The sequence below is a fragment of the Choloepus didactylus genome, chromosome 19 (assembly GCF_015220235.1).
Source record: "Choloepus didactylus isolate mChoDid1 chromosome 19, mChoDid1.pri, whole genome shotgun sequence".
NCBI classification, from domain to species: Eukaryota; Metazoa; Chordata; class Mammalia; order Pilosa; family Megalonychidae; genus Choloepus; species Choloepus didactylus.
In genome coordinates this window covers 8920249-8945166 of record NC_051325.1, presented here as the reverse complement: position 1 = coordinate 8945166, position 24918 = coordinate 8920249, and the positions used below count along the sequence as shown (strand labels likewise).

The 24918-nt window shown below is 40.2% G+C and overlaps 1 protein-coding gene across 2 annotated transcripts in view; it reads left to right on the top strand.

The window, feature by feature from the left end:
• SYNDIG1 (synapse differentiation inducing 1) overlaps nucleotides 1–24918 on the top strand; it is a 177645-nt gene that overhangs the window by 63460 nt on the left and 89267 nt on the right. For both annotated transcript variants that reach the window (XM_037811622.1, XM_037811623.1), the window contains exon 2: nucleotides 4233–4791. In XM_037811622.1, coding sequence (XP_037667550.1) covers nucleotides 4312–4791 — 480 coding nt within the window. In that variant the 5' untranslated portion in view covers nucleotides 4233–4311. The remainder of the gene's footprint in view (nucleotides 1–4232; nucleotides 4792–24918) is intronic.

Below are 24918 nucleotides of genomic sequence, written 5' to 3'. Positions count from 1 at the left end.
GAAAGGCTGTGAGCAGGTAGAAGTGGGCAGAACAGAACAGAGAGCCCAGAGATTATGTACACAAATATAGTCAGCTGATCTGTGACAAAGGAGCAAAGGTAACTCAATGGAAAAATGTAGTCTTTTCAACAAATGATGCTGGAGCAACTAGACGTAGATATAAACCTTATCCCAAAATTAAAGCAAATGGACCATAGACCTGAATGTAAAACTTCAAGCTATAAAACTTCTCAAAGATAACATAAGAGAAAATCCAGGTGATCTTGGGTTTAGTAATGACTTCCTAAATACAACACAAAAAGCACAATGCCTGAAAGAAAAAAAAATGATAACTTGAATTTCATTAAAATGAAAAATTCTGCTCTGTGAAAGGTACTGTTAAGAGGATGAAAAGATAAGCCACAGAATGGGAGAAAATATTTACAAAATACAAACCTGGTAAGGGACTTGTATCTAAAATATATAAAGAGCACTTAAAACTCAACAATAAGAAAACACAATTAAAAATGGGCAAAAGATTTGAACAGACACTTCATCAAAAAAGATATTCAAATGAGAAATAACCTTATGAAAAGAGTTTAACATTATATTTCGACAGGAAATTACCAATTGGAATGAGATACCACTACACACCTAGTAGGTTGGTTAAAATCCAAAACACTGACACCACCAAATGCTGGTGAGAATGTGTAACAACAGGAACGTTCATTCACCGACTGTGGGAATGCAAAATAGCACAACCTCTTTGGAACACAGTTCAGCAGTTTCTTATAAAGTTGAATATGGGCTTATCATTTACCCAAATAAGTTGAAACTTATGTACACACAACCCTGCACGTGGGTGTTTATAGCAACTTTATTTATAATTGCCTGATTTTGGAAGCAACCAAGATGTCCTTTGATAGGAGAATGGATAAACAAATTGTGGTGCATCCATACAATGGAATATTGTTCAGTGATAAAAAGAAATGAGCCGTCAAGCCACAGAAAGACACGAGGAGCCTTAAATGCAGATTGCTAAGTGAAAGAAGCCAATGTGCAAAGGCTACATATGCATGATTCCAGCTTTATGACAGTCTGGAAAAGCCAATGTATAGAGACGATAAAAGGATCAATAGTTGTGGGGGGTCCAGTGGGGAGATGGGGTGTAATGGCAGAGCACAGGGCATTTTTAGGGCAGTGAAATTAATTCTGCGTATGACTATAATGATGGATATATGACATTGTGTATTTTTCAGAACCCATAGAACTCTCCGACACAAAGAGTGAACCTTAATGTAAGCTCTGAACATTAGTTAATAGTAATGTATCAATATTAGTTCATCAGTATTGTAGCAAATGCAGCACACTAATGCCAGATGCTAATAGTAGAGGAAACTTTGTGGTTGGGGGGATGTATATGGTCACTCTGTACTTTCTGCACAATTGCTCTGTAAACCTAAAACTGCTTTAAAAATTAAGTATTTTAAAGCTTCAGTGGCAGAGAGATTCCAAAAGGAGCCGAGAGGTCACTCTGGTGGGCACTCTTACGCACACTTTAGACAACCCTTTTTAGGTTCTAAAGAATTGGGGTGGCTGGTGGTGGATACCTGAAACTATCAAACTACAACCCAGAACCCATGAATCTCGAAGACAGATGTATAAAAATGTAGCTTATGAGGGGTGACAATGGGATTGGGAAAGCCATAAGGACCACACTCCACTTTGTCTAGTTTAGGGATGGATGAGTAGAAAAATAGGGGAAGGAAACAAACAGACAAAGGTACCCAGTGTTCTTTTTTACTTCAATTGCTCTTTTTCACTCTAATTATTATTCTTGTTATTTTTGTGTGTGTGCTAATGAAGGTGTCAGGGATTGATTTAGGTGATGAATGTACAACTATGTAATGGTACTGTAAACAATCGAAAGTACGATTTGTTTTGTATGACTGCGTGGTATGTGAATATATCTCAATAAAATGAAGATAAAAAAATTAAGTATTTTAAAAAGGTAAGTTGATATATTAATTTGAATACTTTCATTTTGAAAAGATAATAATTATAAAATCACTATTCATTATATATATTAGTACATAGTATATATGGTATACTATTGTTCTATACACTACAGAACAGTGCCCCTTGAATTTCTTATGCAGACTAAAATGCAGGTCCTGATTCAGTAGACCCCAAGTGGTACTCAGATTCGGCATTGCTAACAAACTCCCAGGTGGTACTGATGTTGCTGCTTCACAGCCTCACTTTGAGTAGAAAACTAGAGAGAAGAACTTAGAAATCTGAGCTGTGCTTGTCTGAAGATGCCTCAAGACTGGATTCACTTGTGGGGTTTGTACCCTAAGCAGGGGTTCTTGTAATCACATCACATGTGAGGCTATGCTTATTTCAGCAAACATGCATGGGCCACCTGCTATGTGCCAGTGTTGGAAAGGGGAAAGGGGAACATGGAGTCATTGGTCCCAAGGAGCTCCTCTGGATGGAGGATGGAGGATGGGAGGCAGGGAGGAAGTGTGGACCTTCATATCTGTTAAGTCAGCCAAGAAGGAAGCAACAGGTGCTATACTATAGCAAGGTTCATGAGAAAACACAGGAAAAAGGAAAAGTTGCTTCTGGTTGGGTAAGAATGTAGACTTAATGGGGTGGATAGCATTTAAGTAAATGCAACCAGATATCTTCTGTAAGATGCTTAAAATGTATCTGGGTAGAAGGAGCTAAGTCTGAGAAACTGAATTAGCTCCCAGAAGATTATTCTAGTCTTGGGAGGTCATTCAACACAACACAAACTGTATGAGGGGACCCAGTTTTGAGACAACCCAGCATATTCTCTGTGGAAAGAGAAATAAGAAACACTGAGTCCTTGGACCAGAAAATTCTCATTAAATATAATCGACTGGGTTGGAAAATCATCGAACACAAAGATGATCTGCAAACACATCTTATTCTTTGCATGTTGCAGGTGCTCAAAAGATCTGTGTTCTGATAGTTTAATTAATGATTTTAGTGCTCAAATTGTGAAAGTGCCTTCAGAGATAAATACTTCTTCAGAACCCCATAGGGGAGGTGGTGGTGATCTTTCTTTATTAACCTCTCATAAAGTTGTATACTGTGTACATCCATAAGAATATCATATCTTAGTGCAGAAACATAGTTTGAACTAGTCATTCCTCGTTTCTGTTAAAATATTCTCTCAGATTTTTCAACTGGTCACAACAGTGTCATCTCTCTCTCTCTCTCCTCCTTTAGTCAGTCTGAAACTTTAGATTACTGTAGCTGTCACCAAAGAAAGCAGTTATATTGTCAGAAAATTCTGAAATCTGATTGAAAGCCATACAATTGGAAGTTCTCAGGACTGGATATTTTCATAAGTATGATATTAATTTGCAAGGTGGGAAAGCCTGTGAAAATTCATCTTTATCTCTCCAAATATATTTCATTTTTTTCTGCCTTGACCCTCTTTTTTTTTTATTTTAACATTTGCAATCCTAGAAAGGAGCATGATCCAGGGAGAGGACAATTTGGAATACTTCTTAATTGTATCCATATTTGCAGAGGTTTTACTAAATTAAACAGCACGAAGGCAGGAAATTCTAGTAAGACACCTAGGACCACACTAGACACCCAGGAGGCATGTGCAAGTTTTGAGTCAATTCTAATATGTACATTAGAATCTGCTACTACTGGTACACATGAGTATTTACTGCAATGAGCAATTTTGTCTGTATAAAATACTAATGACGTGGGTCTTCTTGACATTTCTTTTCTACATCTGTGTGGGATGATATTTCAAATCGTTCCTTCAGAGTATGTTCCCCTGCTTGAATAAATAGCTATAGATTTGGAAACAACCATTCCTGATGACTGATTTACAGACTTATTTCCCTGTGGACTGGTGGATGCTGATGTGATTGGGTTTATCCAGTGGGTTTCGGGATGTCTACTGGCAACCATAGGTTGCTCTAGAGTTGCAGTGGTTCCAATTCCTACAGAGCCTCCTTAATTTGGAAGCAGAGACTTTATGGAGATTGGATAATCAATGCCTGGCTTCCTTCTGGCTGGTTGTCCTGATCAATCCTTTATTAAAATTCATGGAGTAGATAAGACTGAATATTATCTGAAGCTCCTAGCTGTTCTGCATCTTGGTTGACTAAAACAATCTGAAACGACAAGGGTCTGGGTGATCAGCTCTTTTCCAGGTGGGATTCTTTTTGTCTCATCTCTCTTTCTTCCTCCTCCAGGAGAAATGGGTCCCCTGAGGGAAATGTGACCTGTGAGGCCAGCCCACCAGCCTGATACCGGTCAGGGACAGAGAGAACGATGGAGGGCGTTATTGAACAGAAGAGTGTGTTGGTGCACGGCAAAATCAGTGATGTCGGGAAGAGGAATGGCTTAATCAACACCAGAAACTTAATGGCTGAGAGCAGAGATGGCCTGGTGTCTGTGTACCCCGTACCCCAGTACCAGAGCTGCAGGGTGTTGGCCAGTGCTGCTCCTGCTGGCCTTGACAGCAGCAGGAGCGAGCCGGTGCAGCAGCTGCTGGACCCCAACGCCCTTCAGCAGTCGGTGGAGTCCCACTACCGTCCCAACATCATCCTCTACTCGGAGGGCGTGCTGCGCTCCTGGGCAGAGGGCATGGCCGCCGACTGCTGTGAGACCACCTTCATTGAGGACCGGTCACCCACCAAAGATAGCCTGGAGTACCCCGATGGGAAGTTCATCGACCTCTCGGCTGACGACATCAAAATCCACACCCTCTCCTACGACGTGGAGGAAGAGGAGGAGTTCCAGGAGCTGGAGGTCAGAGGATGTGTTTGTCAGCTCCCAGCTTTCACAGGCCTTCTGGGCACAGGGTGGTGGGGGTTCATGAGTCTGGGGAAAATTTAGGGGATAAAACTGGTTTTTACGGAGAAAACAGCAGGTTTTCTTGGTGCCTCTTAGCTCTTGAATATTTGTGAGATGGAGGGAGTGGAGAAAGACCTGGGGGGACAGGGCTTCTGCAGTGATTCTGATCAGAAGAGACCCAAGGCAAGGTCCTTAGGGCTTGATGGCTGCCACCACTGGTGGGCTAGGTGGAGGGGAAGGAGAGGTTATTGGCAAAAGTGAGCACATTGATGGGCATGTGATTCTACAGCATCCCAAGGCTGCACGAGTATGTGTGGGGACAATTTGGGAAGTGATTCTGCTGTCCCATGTGGTTTCCTTAATGTGGCATTCCAGTTTCTGCTAAGGAACTACTGGTAGAGCTAAAATCTCCTGAAAGAAACAGTAAAAATTGATAGCATAAAGGAAGGGCAAGGTAAATTATTGCATGAATCATTTCTTAAGTGGACTGGAGGACAGGTAAGAGTGTTTGAACTGTATGCTTAGGACATGCTCCTTGTAAGCACAGTATAAGATGGGCAAGATCATCACCAATTGATGTAGCACATTGTTTCTCCTTCAAAACAGCATCAGTGGAACTGTTGAACTGCAACCCAGTAGCCTTGATTCTTGAAGATGATTGTATAATCGTGGTGTGATGGTGTCATTGTGATAACCTTGCAGCTCACACTCCCTTTATCCAGTGTATGGAGGGATGAGTAGAAAAATTGGGACAAAAACTAAATTAAAAACAGGGTGGGATGGGGAGATGGAATGATTTAGGTGTTTTTACTTTTATTTTTTATTCTTATCTTTATTCTTTTTGGTGTAAAAATGTTCAAAAATTGATTGGGGTGATGAATGCACAGCTATATGATGGTTCTTTGAACAGCTGATTGTACACCATGGATGTATACCTTTGTATGGTATGTGAATACATCTCAGTAAAACTGAATTTTTTTAAAAATGGCATTGGTGGGAGGTTGAAATGATGGTGCTATCCAGACAGAAGATGTATGGGTCTGAAGAAAGGCTGTGGCATCAATCAACTGGGCAGTCAACTGCACGTTTGAGAAAGTAACTTCACCCTAGTGAGGGTAGAGGATGCTCTTCAATGACACGAGTGTGTATGAGAGAAGGTACAGATGCTCATGAAATTTGGTGGGGAAGGAAGCTGTGGAGCAGGTGGCAACTTGAAGAGGAAGTGTGATCAGGGGAAAGGATGTGCATTTCTTTTTGGCTAAGTTAGGTGAGAATATTTTGATCAGTGGAGGGGAACTGTCAAGGAATCAGGTTCAGGGATGGCTGATGGGGACCGTTTCTGGGGAGGAAGATCATGTGGTCTGAGCAGGTGTGCTGAAGATCTGGACTTTCATGAGAAGTCAGAGCACTATTTGTCTGAGAAAGGAGAAAAGATGGGAAGAAGGTAAATGTATTCAAGTGCTCTGAGTTGAAGAAGAAGGATAAGAGGGAGTTCATGCAGCCAGGGGAGATTTGGTGGTGTGAAGAAATGGGAGAGAAAAGGAAGCAGTCATTTGGAGGAAGTGATCATTCTACAAAAGATTGTTGAAGACACTGCCAAGCAGCAGTGAGTCTGTGAAGATTTGGTCTGACCCATGGTTCTGTAAATTTCTCCAGCAACATTTGGCCATCCTTTAGCAGCGGAGGCTGTCATCAGGGGCTCTGGGCTTCCTGCCTGCAAGATGGGGGAGGTAGGAGAAAGCTAAAGGGAGATTTGGAGTAGAACTAGACCTACACCCAAAAGGACTGTCCATGGGGTACCAGACTGGGTGGAAAACAAGTGAAATCATTAGGAAGTGATGGACCAAGGAAACTGGAAAGGACCAATGTGAAGCAAAAGCAGCTGGAGAGAGATGCTTTCAGTCAGGAGGGTAATTCAGAAATGGAATGTTGGAATAATCCCAATGAATGGAGCACATGAAAACCTAAGGACAGGGAGTCAAGAAATGTTGTTGAAGTGGAAGAGGTTCATGAACTGTGATACGGCAGTCAGAAAGTACCTTGACTTTCTGGTCACCTTGGATGACCTTGGATGAAATCTTTCTATTTCTGGACCTTGGATGAAATCTGTTAAGGGAGCTCATGCTAAGGTTTTGAGATAGTTGGGAGAGTGCTTGGCTTGGCTTCAGTTCAAAAGTGTCCTTTAAGTGTCTGATGTTTTCCAGGTTTGAGGATTTTGCTGAAAGCAAAAGTATAAATGTTACCTGATCTAGGTGACATTTAGGAAGCAGGTATATAAAAATGCAATTTCACTTTAACACAGGATAAAATACCCAGTTTTTCCAGGGAGCATCCAAAGAAAGGGATAGCATAAAGGGAAGACAAGTTGAATTATTACATGGATCATTTCTTTAATGACCTCAGGGTCAAAAGGATTTCCAAAGGATGTGCCTCCCACACTACTTCGAGACGAATGAGTATGACACAGGCGAAGAAGGTTTATAGGGATAGTGGCAGGAGAATTCCAGTCCAAGGAGATATCAAGCATGGATAAAAGCACAGAGGCATAAAACATAAGAAATCTGCAGGGAGTGATAACTGGTTTAGAATTGCCCAAGTCTGGTCATGGTGAGGAGTGGTGGGAGATGTGATAAAGAGGAAAGGGGGATCCCAGCACTGAGGAGCTTCAAGTCCTCCAAGGGAGATTGGGTTTTAGGCAGGAGTCAAATACTGGCAAGAGAGGAAGTCAGATGCCTGAGAGACAGGAAGTCAGACACCTGCGAGACAGGAAGTCAGATGCCTGTGTGACAGGAAATCAGACATCTGTGAGACAGGAAGTCAGATGTCTGTGAGACAGGAAGTCAGACACCTACGAGACAGCAAGTCAGATGCCTATGAGACAGGAAGGACACATAAAAGAGTTAAGAGGGAGCCATAGGGAGGGATGGGGCCTGGACACTAGAGCTCTGCTCAGTTCCGACAATGATTTCTCTTCCATACCACATAGGCCATGCTGCTAGATATCCTGGATGTTTTAGGGCAACTGAGGGTACAAATGTTCCAAAATTTAAATCTCAAAACAACACGAAGCACAACATTAGTTGTAGGGACTGGAAAACTGGAAACCGCAGCTGCACCTTGATGCCTAGCACCCAGTGCTGGCCATGGACCCAGGCAGGAGGGGCACAGTCCATCTGCTTTCAAGAAGCTTCTCTGGCTGCTGAGTGGGGCAGGGATGTAGGGATGGGGGCAAGAGGTGGTTCAGTTCTTTCAGCGATGCAGCATTTGACACCTTTGTTAATAATGCTAAAACCTATTCTGTATTGATATTTTTATAGTGACCTGTGATTACTGTGGTATGATGAAGCATGTTGACATTTATACTTTTGGCCAGGAAAGGTACTTCTTGGTAACATCAGTGGAACACCAAGTTATTTAAGACCTGGCTACTTCTTGGGCATTTAATGAGACTTTTAGGTGGAGACCCAGGTGCTCATTCAGACCATGAAATGGCTCCTCCAACATGCTCTCAGAAGAAATCCAGACACAGCTGTGCCTTCTGTTTTTTCTATAGTGTTGTACAGTACACTGGTGGAGGATTTTAGGGGGGCACCCAAAGAGGTTACTTTGGTCCATTAGGAGTTCTGTGAAAGCAAAAATGTTTTTAGGTAAACATTCTTACCATATAGCCCTGGTGCTCTTTATTGCACTTTTCTGCAAGTAGAGAAAGCATAATACCCGATTAGAAGTGGTATCATACATGCTGTTATTTTTTTAGGGGTACACTCTTTTTTCCATTCCATCCAATAATGAAGGAATATGCATAAGTTAGCATTTGCTGCATAGCAAATCACTTAGTGGCTTTAGACAACAGCATTTTGTTTAGCTCACGATTCTGAGGTTCAGCACTCTGAGTTGGGCTCTGCTGGGTTCCCTCATGTGTCTGTGGTTAGCTGCCCATTGGCTGGGTGGTCGTCAGCTGGGGTAACAGAAGTGAGTGGGTCATCCAGCTTCATCAATTAGCAGCCGTGGCTGGGATCTCAAGAGCAAGTCCCAATGCACAAGTGCTTGTCAAGTCTCCGTGTCACCTTGTTGTTGTCTTATTGGACCAGCAAGTCACATGGCCATCCCAAGGTGGAAGAGGGCTAGTTTGGGTCACAATATAGTAAAGGGCTGACAGATGGGTGCTGGTACTGCAACAATCAACCCCAGAGCAAAAGAGTTTGGACTCTCTGTCTGACAACTTTTTTAAGATCATCGGATGAGCCGAGTGACAACAATCATGTTTGTATTCCAACGAACACAAAAATCACAATAAGTATTGATCTGGAGCTGTGTTCAGAGAGAAAAATTCCATTTGAGTAAAAACCCAACAGCAACAGTGATTTTAACTTCTTTGGTAATTCTCTAGCTTCACTTGTCCTATAGCAAGTCAATACCTTTTCCTGAAAATTGCAGTTTTCCGAAAACCGTTGCCTTGGGGCCATTACTAACCATTCCTCAGGAGTGCCTGTTTACTGGGCTGCCTGACTTGAGATCTGTTTCCTTTCACTCTACCTGGAGAGGATTATCCCTGGCATTTATAAGGGAGGCTCCCCAGATCTGGAGCGGTTTGCTCACCTGACATACATTTTTACAAGAGCATGTGGAGTTTTTGATTTGCATTTGCAGCTGTATATTAGCACGAATGTGCTCTGTGGCTAACTTCGAGAATATTGATGGGAGGCCCTCAGCTATTAAGCAGGTGTTTAGGATGTGCAGCTGGTCACAGAGAAGAGTTTGTGGTGTGTGGCTCAATGTCAGATCGGGCAGATGGAAAGGAGCCACTGAGGGGCTTGCATAGATACGGAGGTGTTATTTAGGGATTTAATGTCTCCGTACTCAGTATGGCCAGACAGGCATCCCACCTGGGGTGGCCTCAGGACACTCTGTGTGCCTGGTAATTGGGTCCAGTGTCCTGTCCCACAGCCCCAGAGCCTCCTCCCTGGTTTCTGACCATCGCTTCATCCGATTCCCAGCCTGTAGCTACAGACCGCAGCTTACAGGCACACAGCAGCAGGAAACCACTTCTCCTTCTTGCACAAATAAACTCAAATAGACTTTGGGAGCAATAATAAAGCAGTTCTACAAAATATAAAATATGAGTTTATAGCTGTGAAACAGAGGGGTTGAAGTTCAGGGCTGGCGAGGGGTAACACCTCTCCTGCTGTTGGAGATGCTTATCAGATGCTGAGAGGCAAATTATTGTCCATTTCTTTGTGATCCCAGAGCACATGGAAAGTCATCTCTGAGAAACGGTGCCTCTGGGGGTTGAGACTTTTCACTGAGAAAGGAAGTGGAAGGCAAATGCGTACTGATGGAGCGTCTGCCATCTGCTCTGGACCTGCCATTTGTGCAACTGTGTCATCAAATCCCACAACAACACTGAGGGACAGGTGATATTAGTATCCCCACCCTACAAGTGAGGAGACCAGCTTTGCTGGCAACCCTTGGATTTGAGACAGACCTGCTCAGTTCAGACACTTGTCTCCTAATTATGATGATTTTCTTCCTACAGTAGAAAAAAAAAATCTGTACATTACAGTAAACTTCTGTTTCCATGCTATGCCAGGGTCCAGAAGAAAGACAAGGGAATCAAGAACTGGGGAAGTTTCAGGCCACTTCTTTAGTTCTGCAAACCCTCAGCTAGGGCTATCCAAGGTCCTCAAGTCCACTCTCCCTTTTAAGACCTTAAAACCTGTGGGGGAGTCAGAATTGTACAAATGCAGTGCAGCACTTAAATTTGCCCCACTTATTAATATGAAAAAAAAAAAGGGAGAACACAACAAACATTTGGAGAAAATCAAAAAGTGTGAGTGAGACAGAGCACCAATCACACAGAGAACAGTTGATCCTGAGGGAAAAGAAAGAATTCAGAAGACAGGAGATGACATTTTGAAAACTGTATTTTAGTCTCTCCAGAGAGATCCCAGGAGGGGTTTTGGTTTTGTTCTGTTTTCTTTCGCATTGTTGGTGCCTCATTTCCCCGGCTGGGACCTCAAGTGTGAAGGTAAATAGACGTGGTGAGAGTGTACATCATTCCTTATCCCTCATCTTAGGGGGGAAGCATTTGGTCTTTCATGATTGAGGATGATGTTAGCTGTGGGTTTTATGTAGATGCTTTAATCAGGTTGAGGAAATTCCTCTTTTTCACTTCTTTGCTGAACATTTTAAAATTAAAAATGGTATAATTTTACCAAATGTTTCTTCTTTGTCTATTTGGATGATCATGTTGGGGCATTTTTGTCCTTTATTTTATTGATAAGGAGCATTAGATTGATTTAAAGATCTTACACCATCCTTGCATTTGGGGATAAGTGCCACTTGGTTGTGGTGTACAATCTTCTTTAAATGTTGCTGAATTTGATTTCCTAATATTTTAATGATTTTTATATCTATGTCCATGAGGGATACTGGTCTGCGGTTTTCTTTCCTTGTCATATCTTTTTCTGATTTTGGTATTAAAGCCTTATAGAAAGAGTTGCAAAGGGTTCACTCCTCTATTTACTGAAAGATTTTGCATAGTCTTGGTAATATTTCTTCTTAAATATTGGTTAGAAGCCACCAGTGAAGCCAATTGGGCCTGGGCTTTTCTCCATAGGATGATTTTCAATTACTATTCTAATTTATTGTTTTAAGACCATTCAGATTTTCCTTTCTTTTTGACTTAGTTTTAGTAATTTGTGCTATTCCAGAAATTTGTCTCTTTCATCTAAGTTATCTTATTTGTTCACATAAAGTGGTTCATGATATTCCATTTGAATCTTTTTACTTTTTGTGATGTTGATATTAATGTCCCTTCCTTCTTCCCTGATTTTAGTAATTTGAGTCTTTTCTACTTTTTTCCTTGGTAAGTCTAGCTGAAGGTTTACTAGTTTTGTTGGTCTTTTCAAATAACTGACATCTGGTTTAATTGATTTTTCTCTATTGATTTTCAGTTTTCCATTTCATTGATTTTTCACTTGGATATTTATGATATCTTCCCTCTGCTTCCTTGGGTTTAATTTGCTCTTATTTAGCTAAGTTTTTAGATTATTGGTTTGACTTTTTTTTTAATTGTATAGATGTGTGAAACTATAACTCTCTAAATACTGATTTAACTCCGCCTTATAAATTATATATATTGTGTTTTCATTTCATGGTTCCAAATATTTTCTAATTCCATTGTGATTTCTTATTTTGCCCATGGGTTATTTATAAATATGGTTTCTAATTTCCAACTATTCTGGGAATTCTCATGTTTTTTTTCCTATTGTTTATTCCTAATAATCTATTTCATTGTGCTTGAAGAAGCTACTTCATGTAATTTCCCCTTAAATTTATTGAGACTTGATATATGGCCTAACATATGGTGTTTTCTGGGGAATGTGCCATGTGCACTAAAAAATAATGCATATTCTTCTTTGTGTGGAGTGTTCTATAAATGTTCATTGGATGAAGTTGGTTGATAGTGTTGCTTATGTCTTCTATAATTGCTGGGCTTTTTGCCTAGTTTTTCCATAATTATGGAGAGCTGGGTAGGAAATATCAAATTATTTTTGTCAAAATGCCCATTTCTCCTTTCAGTTTTGTCAGTTTTTGTTTCATGAATTTTGGGACCTCATTGTTAGGTGTGTATACATTTATAATCATTATATCTTTAGAAGTATTGGCCATTTTATCACTATGAAATGCTCTCTTTGTCTAGTAACAATATTTCCTGTCTCCAGGTCTATTTTGTGTGGCATTAATATAGCCACTCCAGCTTTATTACTATTACTCTTTGCATGGTATATTTTTTCCATCCTTTCGTTTAGAATTCATTTTTGTCTTTAAAGTTAAATTCCATCTGTATTAGAAAGCGTATAGTTGGATCTTGTTTTTTAATCCAGTCAGACAATCTCTACCTTTTGATTGTTTAGTCCATTCACATCAAATGTGAATTTTGCTTTGGGTTTTCTACATGTCTTTTGGTTTTGTTGTAGTTGTTTTCTGTTCCTTCTTACTGCCTTCTTTTGTGTTAAATAAGTTTAGGGTAACTTTGAATTCCTCTGCTGAATTTCAATAATATATTTTTTAGTTCTTAATAGTTGCTCTGGGAGTACAATATGTACCTAGATTTATCCACTGTAATTCAAATTAATACTAAATTTATTCTAGTGAAATATAGAAACTATGCTAAAATATAGCTCCATTTTCTCTCCCCTTTTTGTGCTTTTATTGTCATTTATATTTCATATATTTGTTATAAAACCAACAGTAGTGTTACAATTATTGATTTATACAATCAAATCTTTTTAAAAAGTTATGAGAGGAAAAGAGAACAAATTTTCCTGGCTTTAGTCAGCAATAAAGGTTTTGAAGAAGGGTCAGGGAGCTATCATGTTGCTGGCTTTGCAACATATACATATGTTATAAATTTAACAATATATTTACTTTTTCCAATGTTCTTTATTTCTTTTTTGTGCATTCAAGAAGTGACCGTCTGGTGTATTTTACTTTCAATCAGAAATCAGAAGATTTCCTTTAATAGTTGTTCCTTGTAAGCCAGGCCTACTAGGAATGAATTCTCTCAGTCTTTATCTGCGAATGCCTTTATTATGCCCTCACTTTTTTTTTTTTTTTTTTTTACAAATAATTCTATTATTTATTTTTTAAAATAAGTTTTATTGAGATTTATTCACATACCATACAATCATCCATGGTGTACAATCAACTGTTCAGAGTACCATCATATAGTTGTGCCCTCATCACTACAATCCATTTTTGGACCTTTTCTTTACACCAGAAAGAATAAAACTTAGAATAAAAAACAAAAGTATAAAAGAACACCCAAATTATCCCCCGCCATCCACCCCAAACTTCATTTAGTCCCAGTCCCCATTTTTCTCCTCATTGATCCATACACTGGGTAAAGGGAGTGTGATCCACAAAGTTCTCACCATCACACTGTAAGCTACATAGTTATACAATCATCTTTAAGAGTCAAGGTCATTGGGTTGGGGTTTGATAGTTTCAGGTATTTATTTCTAGCTATTCCAATTCACTAAAACCTAGAAAGGGATATCTATATAGTCCATAAAAATGCCCACCAGAGCGACCTCTTGACTCCATTTTAAATCTCTCAGCATTGAAACTATTTTGTTTCATTCCGCTTCCTCCTTTTTATGCCTTCACTTTTGAGAGATAGTTTTGTTGGATATAGAATTCTTGTTTGAGAGTTGTTGTTTTTCACTTTGAATATGTTACTGTGTTGCCTTCTGGCCTCCATTGTTTCATATGAGAAGTGAGTAATCTAGTTAATAATACTCTCCTGTTGAAGCTGAGTTTTTTGTCTTTTTTTCTTGCTGCTTTTCGGATTTTATCTTCATCATTCAACAGTTTGATTTATATGTCTTGGTATGAACCTTTTTTGTATTTTTTTACTTAGAGTTCATTGAGTTTCTTGGATTCTGTTCACTTTTCCTTAACATCTTTTTCTCTCTGTTCTTCAGTTGGATAATTGATCTTTCAAGGGTGTTGATTCTGTTTTCTGTCATGGAAAATCTGCTGTTGAACACCTCTTGTGAATTTTCAATTCAGATTTTACTTTTCAATTTCATGATTTCCATTCAGTCGCTTTTTATGGTTTGTATCCCTTTATTGAGATTCTCTTTGACTCATTTTCATCATATTTTCCTTTTACTATTTAAGCCTGGTTTCCTTTACTTCTATGAACATATTTATGTGCTGCTTTGAAGTCTTTCTCTGCAAAATCCAACATCTGTACCCACTCAGAGATGGTTTCTATGACTGCTTTTTTTAACCTGAGTATGGGCCATACTTTCTGGTTTCTTTTCTTGTCTTATGTCTTACAGTTTTGTTGTTGAAAACTAGAAACTTGACACTTTTAATAATACATTGTCGCAACTTTGTATTCTGATTTTTTCCTGGGTGGTTATGATTATCACTGGGTTTTACTTTTTATTATTTCTATTTTTTCTTTTGTTTTGTTTTTGTATTTTGGTGTGTTTCTTGGACTAAATCTGGAGAACCTTTCTCTTCTGTGGTATTTGGCCACTGATATCTTTCCTCATTTTTGTTGTTGTTGTTTTTTAACTCTTATTTTTATTCTTAAGCCTGCCCTTTTGAGATTCAACCCTGAGTCTGCATAGCTTAGCCATCCATTCATCAGTTAAAGGTTGAATGCAAACATTTCAAATGTAAGGCTTCCACCTCTACCAGTGGCTCTGAGTGTGGCTTGGGAAATACATTAAAGTTGAGGCAGTTTCAAGTCTCCCCTATTTTTCCCTTCCACTTGACTCCTGCATCTCCTCTGTGTTCTTGCATAGCCACCCAGTCAGCCAGGGATGTGTGAAGACCTTACTAACCCTCACTATGATGTTCTCTTTTCCAGAATCTCTCTTTAAATTTTTGGGTTATATTCCAGACTGCTCCTTGACCCAGCTGGGACTAAAGCCTTAGACTTGGAGACCTGCAAATTTTTCCCATTTGTAGCTGGGCATGGGTTTCCATCCTCTGCTCTCAATCAATTCAGCCCCTTTCTGCAGAAAAGTTACTGGTATTCATGGTTAGCCTTACCCTAGAAAAAATACTTCAAGAACCAAGCTGGTGGCAGGATTGGAGCAACCTGTAATGAAAACACCACAGATTTCCTCTATTCTTACTTGAATTACAACAGATTTTTAAAAAATAATGACTTCTCACTATATTGTTTGCCTTCAGTCAATTTCCAGAGCCCTGAGATGGCTTTTTTTGACAATTTTGCCCAGCTGTTTCTTGGAGAGAGGATTTACTTTCCTCCTCATTCTGCCCCACCAGAAAGAAGTCTCTAGGATATTATCTGAGGTGCATAGACATGCATTTCCCTCAAGCATTACATATGGACAAAGAATGTGTTCTAATGCCCACATATGGCTTCTGGTTAGGTTAAAAATTTTAATCAAATTAATTATCTTTAGGTAATAAGATATATATTTGCTTATGTCATTAGAAAATTACTTGTGTCCCTCTCTTGGGACAGGCTATACATAGAGAAATATATTTAGAAAATCCAGTTGTTTTGGGATCTATGTAAGGATCAGTCACACAAAGGAATCCCTTATATCTCCTTTTACTCTTATCTCATTTTGTGTTCCCCCAAACTTCAGCAACCACTTATCCTTTAAAGAGAAACTGCATCAATAACTTGACTCCTATATAAATAAATTTACTTTCATAAAATAAATATTTACCACCATTGAGGGCATTCTACTTACTTCATAAAAAACGATTTCCAAAGTAAAAATTTTAAATATGTTGTGAAATATATATATATTTATTTCACAACACATTTTTAGTATATATATTAAAATGTATATGTACATTTATATATGTATATATAAAATAATATATACACACACACAATCATATAAATATGATTGGAACCGTAGCATGACATCTAATGTGTTAAGTTTCTGCATCAAGGACATGCTGGTTTGGAGCTGTTTTGTACCCCAGAAAAGCCATGTTCTTTTAATCCAATCTTGTGGGGGCAGACCTACAGTGGGTGTGACCTTTTGATTAGATTTTTCCATGGAGATGTGACCCTGCCCATTCAAGGTGGGTCTTAATCCTTTACTGGAGTCCTTTAAGAGAGCTCACAGAGAGACAGAGCTGAGAGAAGCTGAGACAGACAATTTGGAGAGAAGCTAAGATATGTAATCCAGAGTTTGCCCCCAGGGGAAGCAAGGAGGACCCACCAGAGCCGAGAGAAGCTAAGAGAGACTCTTAGACAGAAGTGCCCTGGAAGAAACAAGCAGAGGTCTGAGAGAAGCTAAGACAGAAACCCAGAGACATTTTGGAGAAAGCCATGGAAACCAGAGGTTAAACTTGGGAGAGGACCAGCAGACTCCAGCCATGTGCCTTCCCTTTTGACAGAGGAACCCCAGATGTCATTGGCCTTTCCTCAGAGAAGGTATATTTTCTTGATGCCTTAATGGGGACATTTTCAAGGCCTTAGATCTGTAAATTTGTGAACTAATAAATCCCCATTGTAAAAGCCAATCCATTTCTGGTATATAGCATTCCAGCAGTTTTAGCAAACCGAAACCAAGGATGACTTCCATTTGAATGTGTAATTCAAGACATGTTTCCTTAAAAATAAAAGTCAATATCATTACTTTATATTATCAGCTTACATCTTCTCATCTTATGTATGTCAATAAAATGCACTGGAGTGTGTTATTAGCCATTTGAGGAGAAGGAGAGAATCTCTGAGACAATAAATCCACCTGTCATAATAATGCAAGAGGATGATTCTTTATATGCCTCTGAAACACATTTTGATGAGCAAAGGAGTAGAAATGTCAAGGCAAATTTGCCTGTAAAAAATGAAAAGCCATCTTAATTTTCCAAAGTTAGACTGCTCAAATCACTTGAATGTAACCTCTAAGCCACTAGTCAAAATTGTGGGTGATTTGAGACCTGATATACCTCAGCCTACCTTAATAAAAGGAATCATAGCCAGAGAATTGAAATCTTTTTTCATAATAAGACTGTAGTTATTGTAATGAAATCCGACATTTATGTAGCTATGAGCTAAATGCTTTCTAACATGGATAATTGTGACAAATATAGTTTGAATAACAATGAAGAGAAGTCCCATAATTTTGATGAATCTCTTTCTTACTCAGTTTTGAAAAAATAGCAGTAAAAATTGATTCCAAAAAGAATTGTAGTTTAATAAAGTTTCTTCAAACTTGTCAAAAGGTCAACTTGTCTCAAGTGATATTCATTTAACAAAAATCCAGTACAAACAGAAGAAAATCTTTGGAGCTCCTTGTAATATAGGTTTTCTCAATGATTTATTAAAACATTTATCTTGAATGTAAAACGGTGCAGCCACTGTGGATAGCATGTGGCAATTCTCTAAAAAGTTAAATATAGAATTACCACGTGACCCAGCAATTCCACTTCTAGGTATCTGCCAAAAGAAAATGAAAACAGGGTTTCAAACAGATATTTTTACACTAATGCTTATAGTAGCAGTATTCACAATAGCCAAAAGGTGTCCATCAACAAATGAATGGATAAACAAAATGGGGTGCATACATACAGTGGAATGTTTTTCAGACATAAAAAAGAATGAATTATGAGACAAGACCCTTGAAAACATTATGCTTTGTGAAATAAGCAAGGTACATAGGATAAGTATGTATATCATCACTTATAAAAGATGTCTAGAAACAGCATATTCACAGAGATAGTGAATAAATTAGAGGTTGCCCTAGGATAGGGAGGGGGGAGGGGGAGTATTTGTAGACATTTGTAAAAACAAAAAAATTTCTCTTGATAGGCCTGCCACTGTCTTCAACACTTTGTAACTTTCTAATCTGTGTTTAAAACATACTTCAGTGATTTTCCCTAAGGCCTTAAAACCACCATTCAACCTTGACCCAATGATGCATCATCTCTACTTATCCTACCATGATGTTCTAAGAAAAAAAAAATGATGTAAGCATTAAATGTAAAGTTCATCAGGAGGAAAGCATTAAATATAAAGTTCATTAAGAGAACTGCATCCTTTGAATTCAAAATGTTGGTGATGGAAATGAATTTTTAAAAGGGGAAATGAAAAATAGAGTCTTCCTATCAGGATACAGTTCAGTATCTATTGATCATGCTACTGGGGAACAATGACAAAATACGTCATGAAAATCCAAAGATGAGTCTTTTATTTTAACTTATTGTTAATATTTTTTTCTAGCAGATCATTTCACAGCATTTCTTAAAAACAGAAAAACACAACTGAAATATACATATTCTAAGGTGTAACTGTCAAAAGGTCAACTTGTCTCAGATGATATTCATTTAACAAAATCCAGTACAAACAGAATTCATATGTAGAAAGAAACTGTCCCTCTTAAAAACACAAATAGAGGCTATTACAGTTTTCTAAAGCTGCTGTCATGCAAAATACCAGAAATAGATTGACTTTTATAAAGGGGATTTATTAGGTTACAAACTTACAGTTCTAAGGCCATAAAATTGTCCAAATTAAGGCATCAACAAGAGGATACCTACACTGAAGGAAGGCCGATGGCATCCGAAACACCTCTGTCAGCTGAGAAGGCACGTGGCTGGCATTTGCTTGTCCTTTGCTCCTGGGTTCTGGTTTCAAAATGGCTTTCTCCAAAATGTCTCTGGGTTTCTGTCTCTCTTAGCTTCTCTCTGTCAACTCCTGTGCACCCATGCTTGTTCTCCCATGGTGTTTCTCTCTAAGCATCTGGGGGTTCTCTCTTAGTTTCTCTGGGACATACTCTTGGCTTCACCTCTTCGCTTAGCATCTCCAAACCTCTTTCTGTCTGCATCTCCAAGCACCTGTATCTGTATTGACCCCTGATCTCTCTTTAAGACTCCAATAAACTAATCAAGACCAACCTTGAATGGATGGGGTCCCACCTTTGTGGAAATATTCTAGTCAAAAGGTCTCACCCACAGTTGGGTAGGTTACATCTCCATGGAAACAATCTAATCAAAAGACACCACCCACAATAAGTCTACATCCACAAGATTATATTAAAAGAATATGGCTTTTGTGAGGGACATAACAGATTCAGACCAGCACAGAGGCTTAGAATTGATATGCACTATATTATGTGCCTCTACTGACTTTTGGGTTGCATTTTGGGTTGCATTTCCAAAACAAGAATTAATACATGATATATGATGTGGGTCTACTGAGTTTCAGTTTGCTGGACTTTGGGTTATATTTCCAAAGCAATAACAAGAGGCATTGTGTTCAGTTAAGAAGCTGTACTTGTAAAAATCATTAGAAAGGTGAGGGAGATTGTCCTTATGGATAAAGAACCAAAGCATGAGACTTGAGTGGAAGCTGGTACAACTCCATACATGGCTATTGCTTTCATTCAGTTGGAGGAGGTAGACAGGAATGGAAGGCAATAAGAAAGAGACCTCACTGTGAAAATCATGCTGAATCACTCGTCTGGGATCATGTTTAATGAATGTTGTGTTCTTATTCACATGTGGAGAAAATAGGAATAATATTATCTTGGCTGCCTCTGAAAGTTGGAACTAGCTGAAGATCCCAGAGGAAAAGGTGTCTTCCCCTAGATAGGAAAATCTCATTGTGGAGCATGGACTTGTTACCGGAGCAATGTTAGAATGTGTTAGGAAAAAATATCCTCTCTCCACTTCAATAAACCAAGTGGTGCAGTGGCGTTAATTGAAAAATGTCCCCTTTCTGCAGTTAATCTGAGTCTTGAAATGTTGTATCTCAAATGGATTTGTAAATACAAAGTAAACCAACCCACAGTGGCTGCTATTTGTTAGGGGACAAATAATTAGAAATCTCATGTTTGGAAAGGTGATGTGCTGGAAGTTTGTGTAATCAAAGTCAGAATATGTGAATTAGCTAAGAGAACATCCCTTGGAGGTAAAAGAAGTATATTTACAAACAGAATTCATTGCTTGTGATCTTATAACCTTATGAGATATTCCATAGGGAACTGGGCATTAAAATACAGATTCAGAAATGACTTAGAAGACATAAGCACGTATTTCAGTGAGGCTTGCTTGGCGAGAGGGTGGGGACGAGGTAGGAGTGGACCTTCTGTGACTTCAGGTAAAACCACAGGAGTTAACCATCTTCCCAGCAAAGCAGCTGGCACTGTATTTACTCAGGTTGGGTGAAATCGGGATGTGCTCTAATATGGTAGATTGTTTGTAATTTTACACTTATGTTTCTTCTAGAAAACAGGAAGAATCAAGCCACTGGGATAGATCAGTCAATCATTGAATCTCCTCTTCTAATACTTTTGCTTACGCTCTCCCTTTGCATCCGGGCCTCTGTTCCCTCCTCACCACCCTCCAGCCTCAGGAGCCTCTTTCAAATTCTCAAGTGCCATATGGGCTTCCCAACCCCTGGGCCTTTGCATGTGCCTTTCCTTGTGCCTGGAAAGCTCTTTCCCTCGCCCTTCGCCGGGCTGGCTCCTTGTCAGCAGCTGGGTCTCAGTTTCAATACCGTTACTTATTTGTTTACTTGTTTCTTTTCTGTCTTGTTTGGCACAATCATCTTAGGTCGAGTTTCCCAGAAGCAAATTCTGATATGAATGATATTCTAAGTGATTACTTGGAAAGTGCTCTATGCAAAGACCAGGAAAGGGATGGGGTCAGCAAGGTGAGGGAGGGCAGGCAGTCAAGCCAGGGAATGATTTCAGGTAAGGCTCCATGGACTTCAGCTCCACACTGCTCAGCTTGATCTCTCAGGGGACTCTGGAGTGTCAATTGTGAGGGTGACTGTCCTGGCATCACAGCTCCCACCGTGGAGCGGTGGAGTGAGTGATTAGCAGCCTCTGGAGCAACGAATGGAGATGTAAACTCCTGGCTAGATCTCCAGTTCTGGGCCCAGAGCTCAGCCCAGAGTAAAAACTTAATTACTGTGCATGCAACTGATTGATGAACACATGAATGTATCAGAGGAGAACCCCAAGGTAAATTTCATGCTTACTTTATTTTTTTATTTTAGTAGAAGTGAAACCATGATCTGTTTGAGCACACAGGCACCTTGAACGTCTTCTCACTGAGAATCTTCTGTGACCTTGACATTGGTCAGTAAAGCACGTATGTCCAATGCAAGAAGCAGAAACAGAACTCAGGCCTCCTCACCCATAGCCATCTTAGGGGCTTTTCAGAAACATCTGTATATCTTGTTTTGGGGGGCTATGCAGCTAGCGACACATTTTCAGTTGCTTCTAAGAAACATTCAGCACCAGGTTGAAACACAAGAGCAGACTGTGTTTATCACAAACCACAAAACAAAGACAGACTCTAAAGAGGGAGCAAAAAGAAAGCTTGCATGAAGAATATTCTGAATGGCACACCATTGATATTTTATTAAAAAAGAAATAACGTAGTCATTTTAGCAGGACAGACCTTACTGTGTGAGCTGTAAAGCAAGAAGATGCAGAAGAAAATCTGAAGCAACCTAAGGCAGTGGGTGCCAGGGGTCAACACTCATTCTCTCACATGCTCTGCCTCCATTCAGACCCCACGTCCTCCCCTGGCCTCTACCCAGATCCAGCACAATCTACTGTGTCCTCCATTCAGACCCCATGTCCTCAGCCTTGTGTCTATGTTCTCTGGCCCTCTGTCCAGTCTCTGTGTCCTCAGTCTGGCATCCACATCCTCCACTATCCTCAGTCCAGACCCCACATCCTCAGCCAGAGCTTCTGAGAGTTTTAAACACATCTATGCAGAAGCCAGACCCAAACCAATTACATCAAAATATCTGGGGTGGAGTGGGGTATCATGTGTTTTTTAAAAGCCCTGCAGGTGATTCTAATTTAAAAACCACTGATCTCAGGAGTTGGTCTATGCCATGATCTGAAGACCTACTGTTATTCACTATTGCTATTATTGCATGAACTGCTTGACATGATCTGAATAAATGTGGGAGCAATCACCAGCTTTCATACAGGTCTCTTATAGCATGTCCCACTGCACACTCACCCCATGCATCTCCCCACCTCTTGGAAATTCTTAGCGCTCCTAAGGAAGCCACAGCCCGACAAGCCCTGCAGATTAAAGCAAGACAGAACACATCTATTTAACTTTGTTTAATGTAGTGATTCATGGATTTATATGACCCTGAACCTTTTTATTTTAAAAATATTATTGATTTGGACTTCCCAAACCAGTATATCATGGAATTGGTTGGAGATTGAATCTCATCCCCCACAAAAGGCATGTTTAGGTCCCAGTTTATAGTCTTGTTCAATCTAGATTACTGGAGTCTGTTACAAGTAGAGTAAGAATCAGACAGAGAGAGAGAGAGAAGCCACAGGGAGCAGCCAGAAGTTGGAAGTCAACTGAAGCCAGAAGAAAGAGATGTTGCCATGTACATTGCCATATGACAGGTCAAGGAACCTCAAAGACTTCCAGCCAACCAGAAGATACTGACCCCAGGAGGAAGCAAGGCTTCTATCCTCGAAGCCATCAACCAATAAAATCCTGTTATTAAGCCAACCCATTGTGTAGTATCTGTTTTAGCAGATGGGAAACTAAGCCACTGACTTTGGGAAATATTACTTGCCCAGTTGTCCCCCAGCAAATTGGTACCATGTAGGGCAGAGATGAGTAGAAGCAAAGTCCTTGGTGTCACTGGACTTTGGGTTATATTTCCTAAACAATAGTCCCTCTGGAGAGTGCCACTTGTGAAGTCCCAGAAGCTAAACCAGAGTTACAACAGTTTGCACAGGCTCAGGAAGGTTGCTGGCACCATTTTGAACAAGATGCAGAACCTGGTGGAGGCCAAGAGCAGGTGCACCATGGAAGGAGGATGGAATCTGAGCTAAGAACACAGAGCAAAGGGAGTGACAGTTTGTCATCATCCTCACTGTCTTCTGAATGGAGGTTTGACCAAAAGGTAACTTAGGCAGAAATCCTGGTAAATGTCCCAGGGAGGGGATTGTCCTGATAGAATGTGGCTGAGTGAATCTCACAGAAAAGAAATCATCCTTCATCCAAATGGCCTTCCTAAAATGTCAAATTTAATGTGCATGTGGATGACCTGGGACCTTGTTAAAATGAAGACCCAAGAGGTCTGGAGCAGAACCTGGGAGTCTGCACTTCTGATGTGCTATGCTGGTAGTCCAGGAGCACACTTGGAGTCTTGAGGGCATACAGCATCCATACCAAGTGGTCCAGAGAGCTTCTTGATCTACTTCAGGGACAGAGATGGTTCAAGACAGACCCTTGCTGAAAACATGTCCCCTGCTAGAGCTTTTGACCTGGGATGGTCCTGCACAGGTTGGTATGACTCACATGCTCCATCACCTCCCACTCTCTAGGCTGCTTTTCTCTGGATGAAACACCCCCATCCCAAAAGCTCCACTCTTCCTGGTAGGACATTATTTTCCTCCCCTCACCATCCTAGTTGCTCTGAATCCCTCTTGAAATGAGCCAAGAAATGGATCATCCAGTAATGATCCAAAGCATATCAAGCAGAGAACAGCCTCCTGCTTCCTCCTTCTTTCCAGATCCTTTGCCCTTGAGGATCTCAAGCTGGAAATGCTTCCCTTTCTCCAGGGTTGGTCATGTCTGACCCCATCTGGGTGGGATCTACCTTATGTGCTCTGTTTCTCTGACCTCACCTGGCTCTTTCTGCAATGGAGCTGGGGGTGGGGTGAGATGGCAGTGCTGTTTCACCCTCATCCTCTGGGACAACATCTAATGGTTTGGAAGGGTTGAGGTGTTAGTGTGTAATGGGGGATGAAACCTTCTGCACTCTGTGGGTTTCTAGAAGTACAGCATTTGATCCAGTTACGGAAGATACATTGGAGATCCTCGCCCAGCAGCTGCTATGTGCAGGTGTTATCTTTGCTTCAGGCTTGTGCTGGGAGGGTGGGAATTAAATGTGTTCATAAAAAGGATTCACACAACTCCGTCTTTGTTAGCAGATTCGGAAGTTTTATTTCAGCCAGAATTGTCCCCCTGTCCCTTCTGTCTGCCATCTGCATGGGTGTGCAGAAAGAGTGAGAATATCAGCTTCTAGGCTTCCAGAAACTCCAGAAGCAGTTTCCTTACTGGGGTTGCTGCCGACCTGCCTGTTTACAGTCCCTTCTTAACTCCTGTACTCCCACTCAACCATGCTAGATGTTTTAGTTTCATCGGCTGCTGAAGCAAAAACCATGCAATGGGTTGACTTAAACAATGGGAATTTATTAGCTCATAGGTTCGAGGCTAATAGAAAGTCCAAATCAATACTTCATCAAGGCAATGCTTTCTTCCTGAAGACCAGCATTCTGGGGCTAGTTGATGGTGATCCTTGCTTCTGGGCTCCTCTGTCACATGGCAATGCATATGGTGGCCTCTCCTGACTTCTCCCTTCTCTTCCGGGTTCCATTGACCTTAAAATTCTTGCTTGCCATAACTTTCGCTAAATCTGAATGTCATTCTGCTTATAAAGGACTCCAGTGACAGGAATAAGATCCATCCAATTGAGGTGGGTCACACCCTATTTGAGGCAACCTCATCAAAAAAGTCCCATCTACAATGGGTGCACATGCACAGGAATGGATTAAG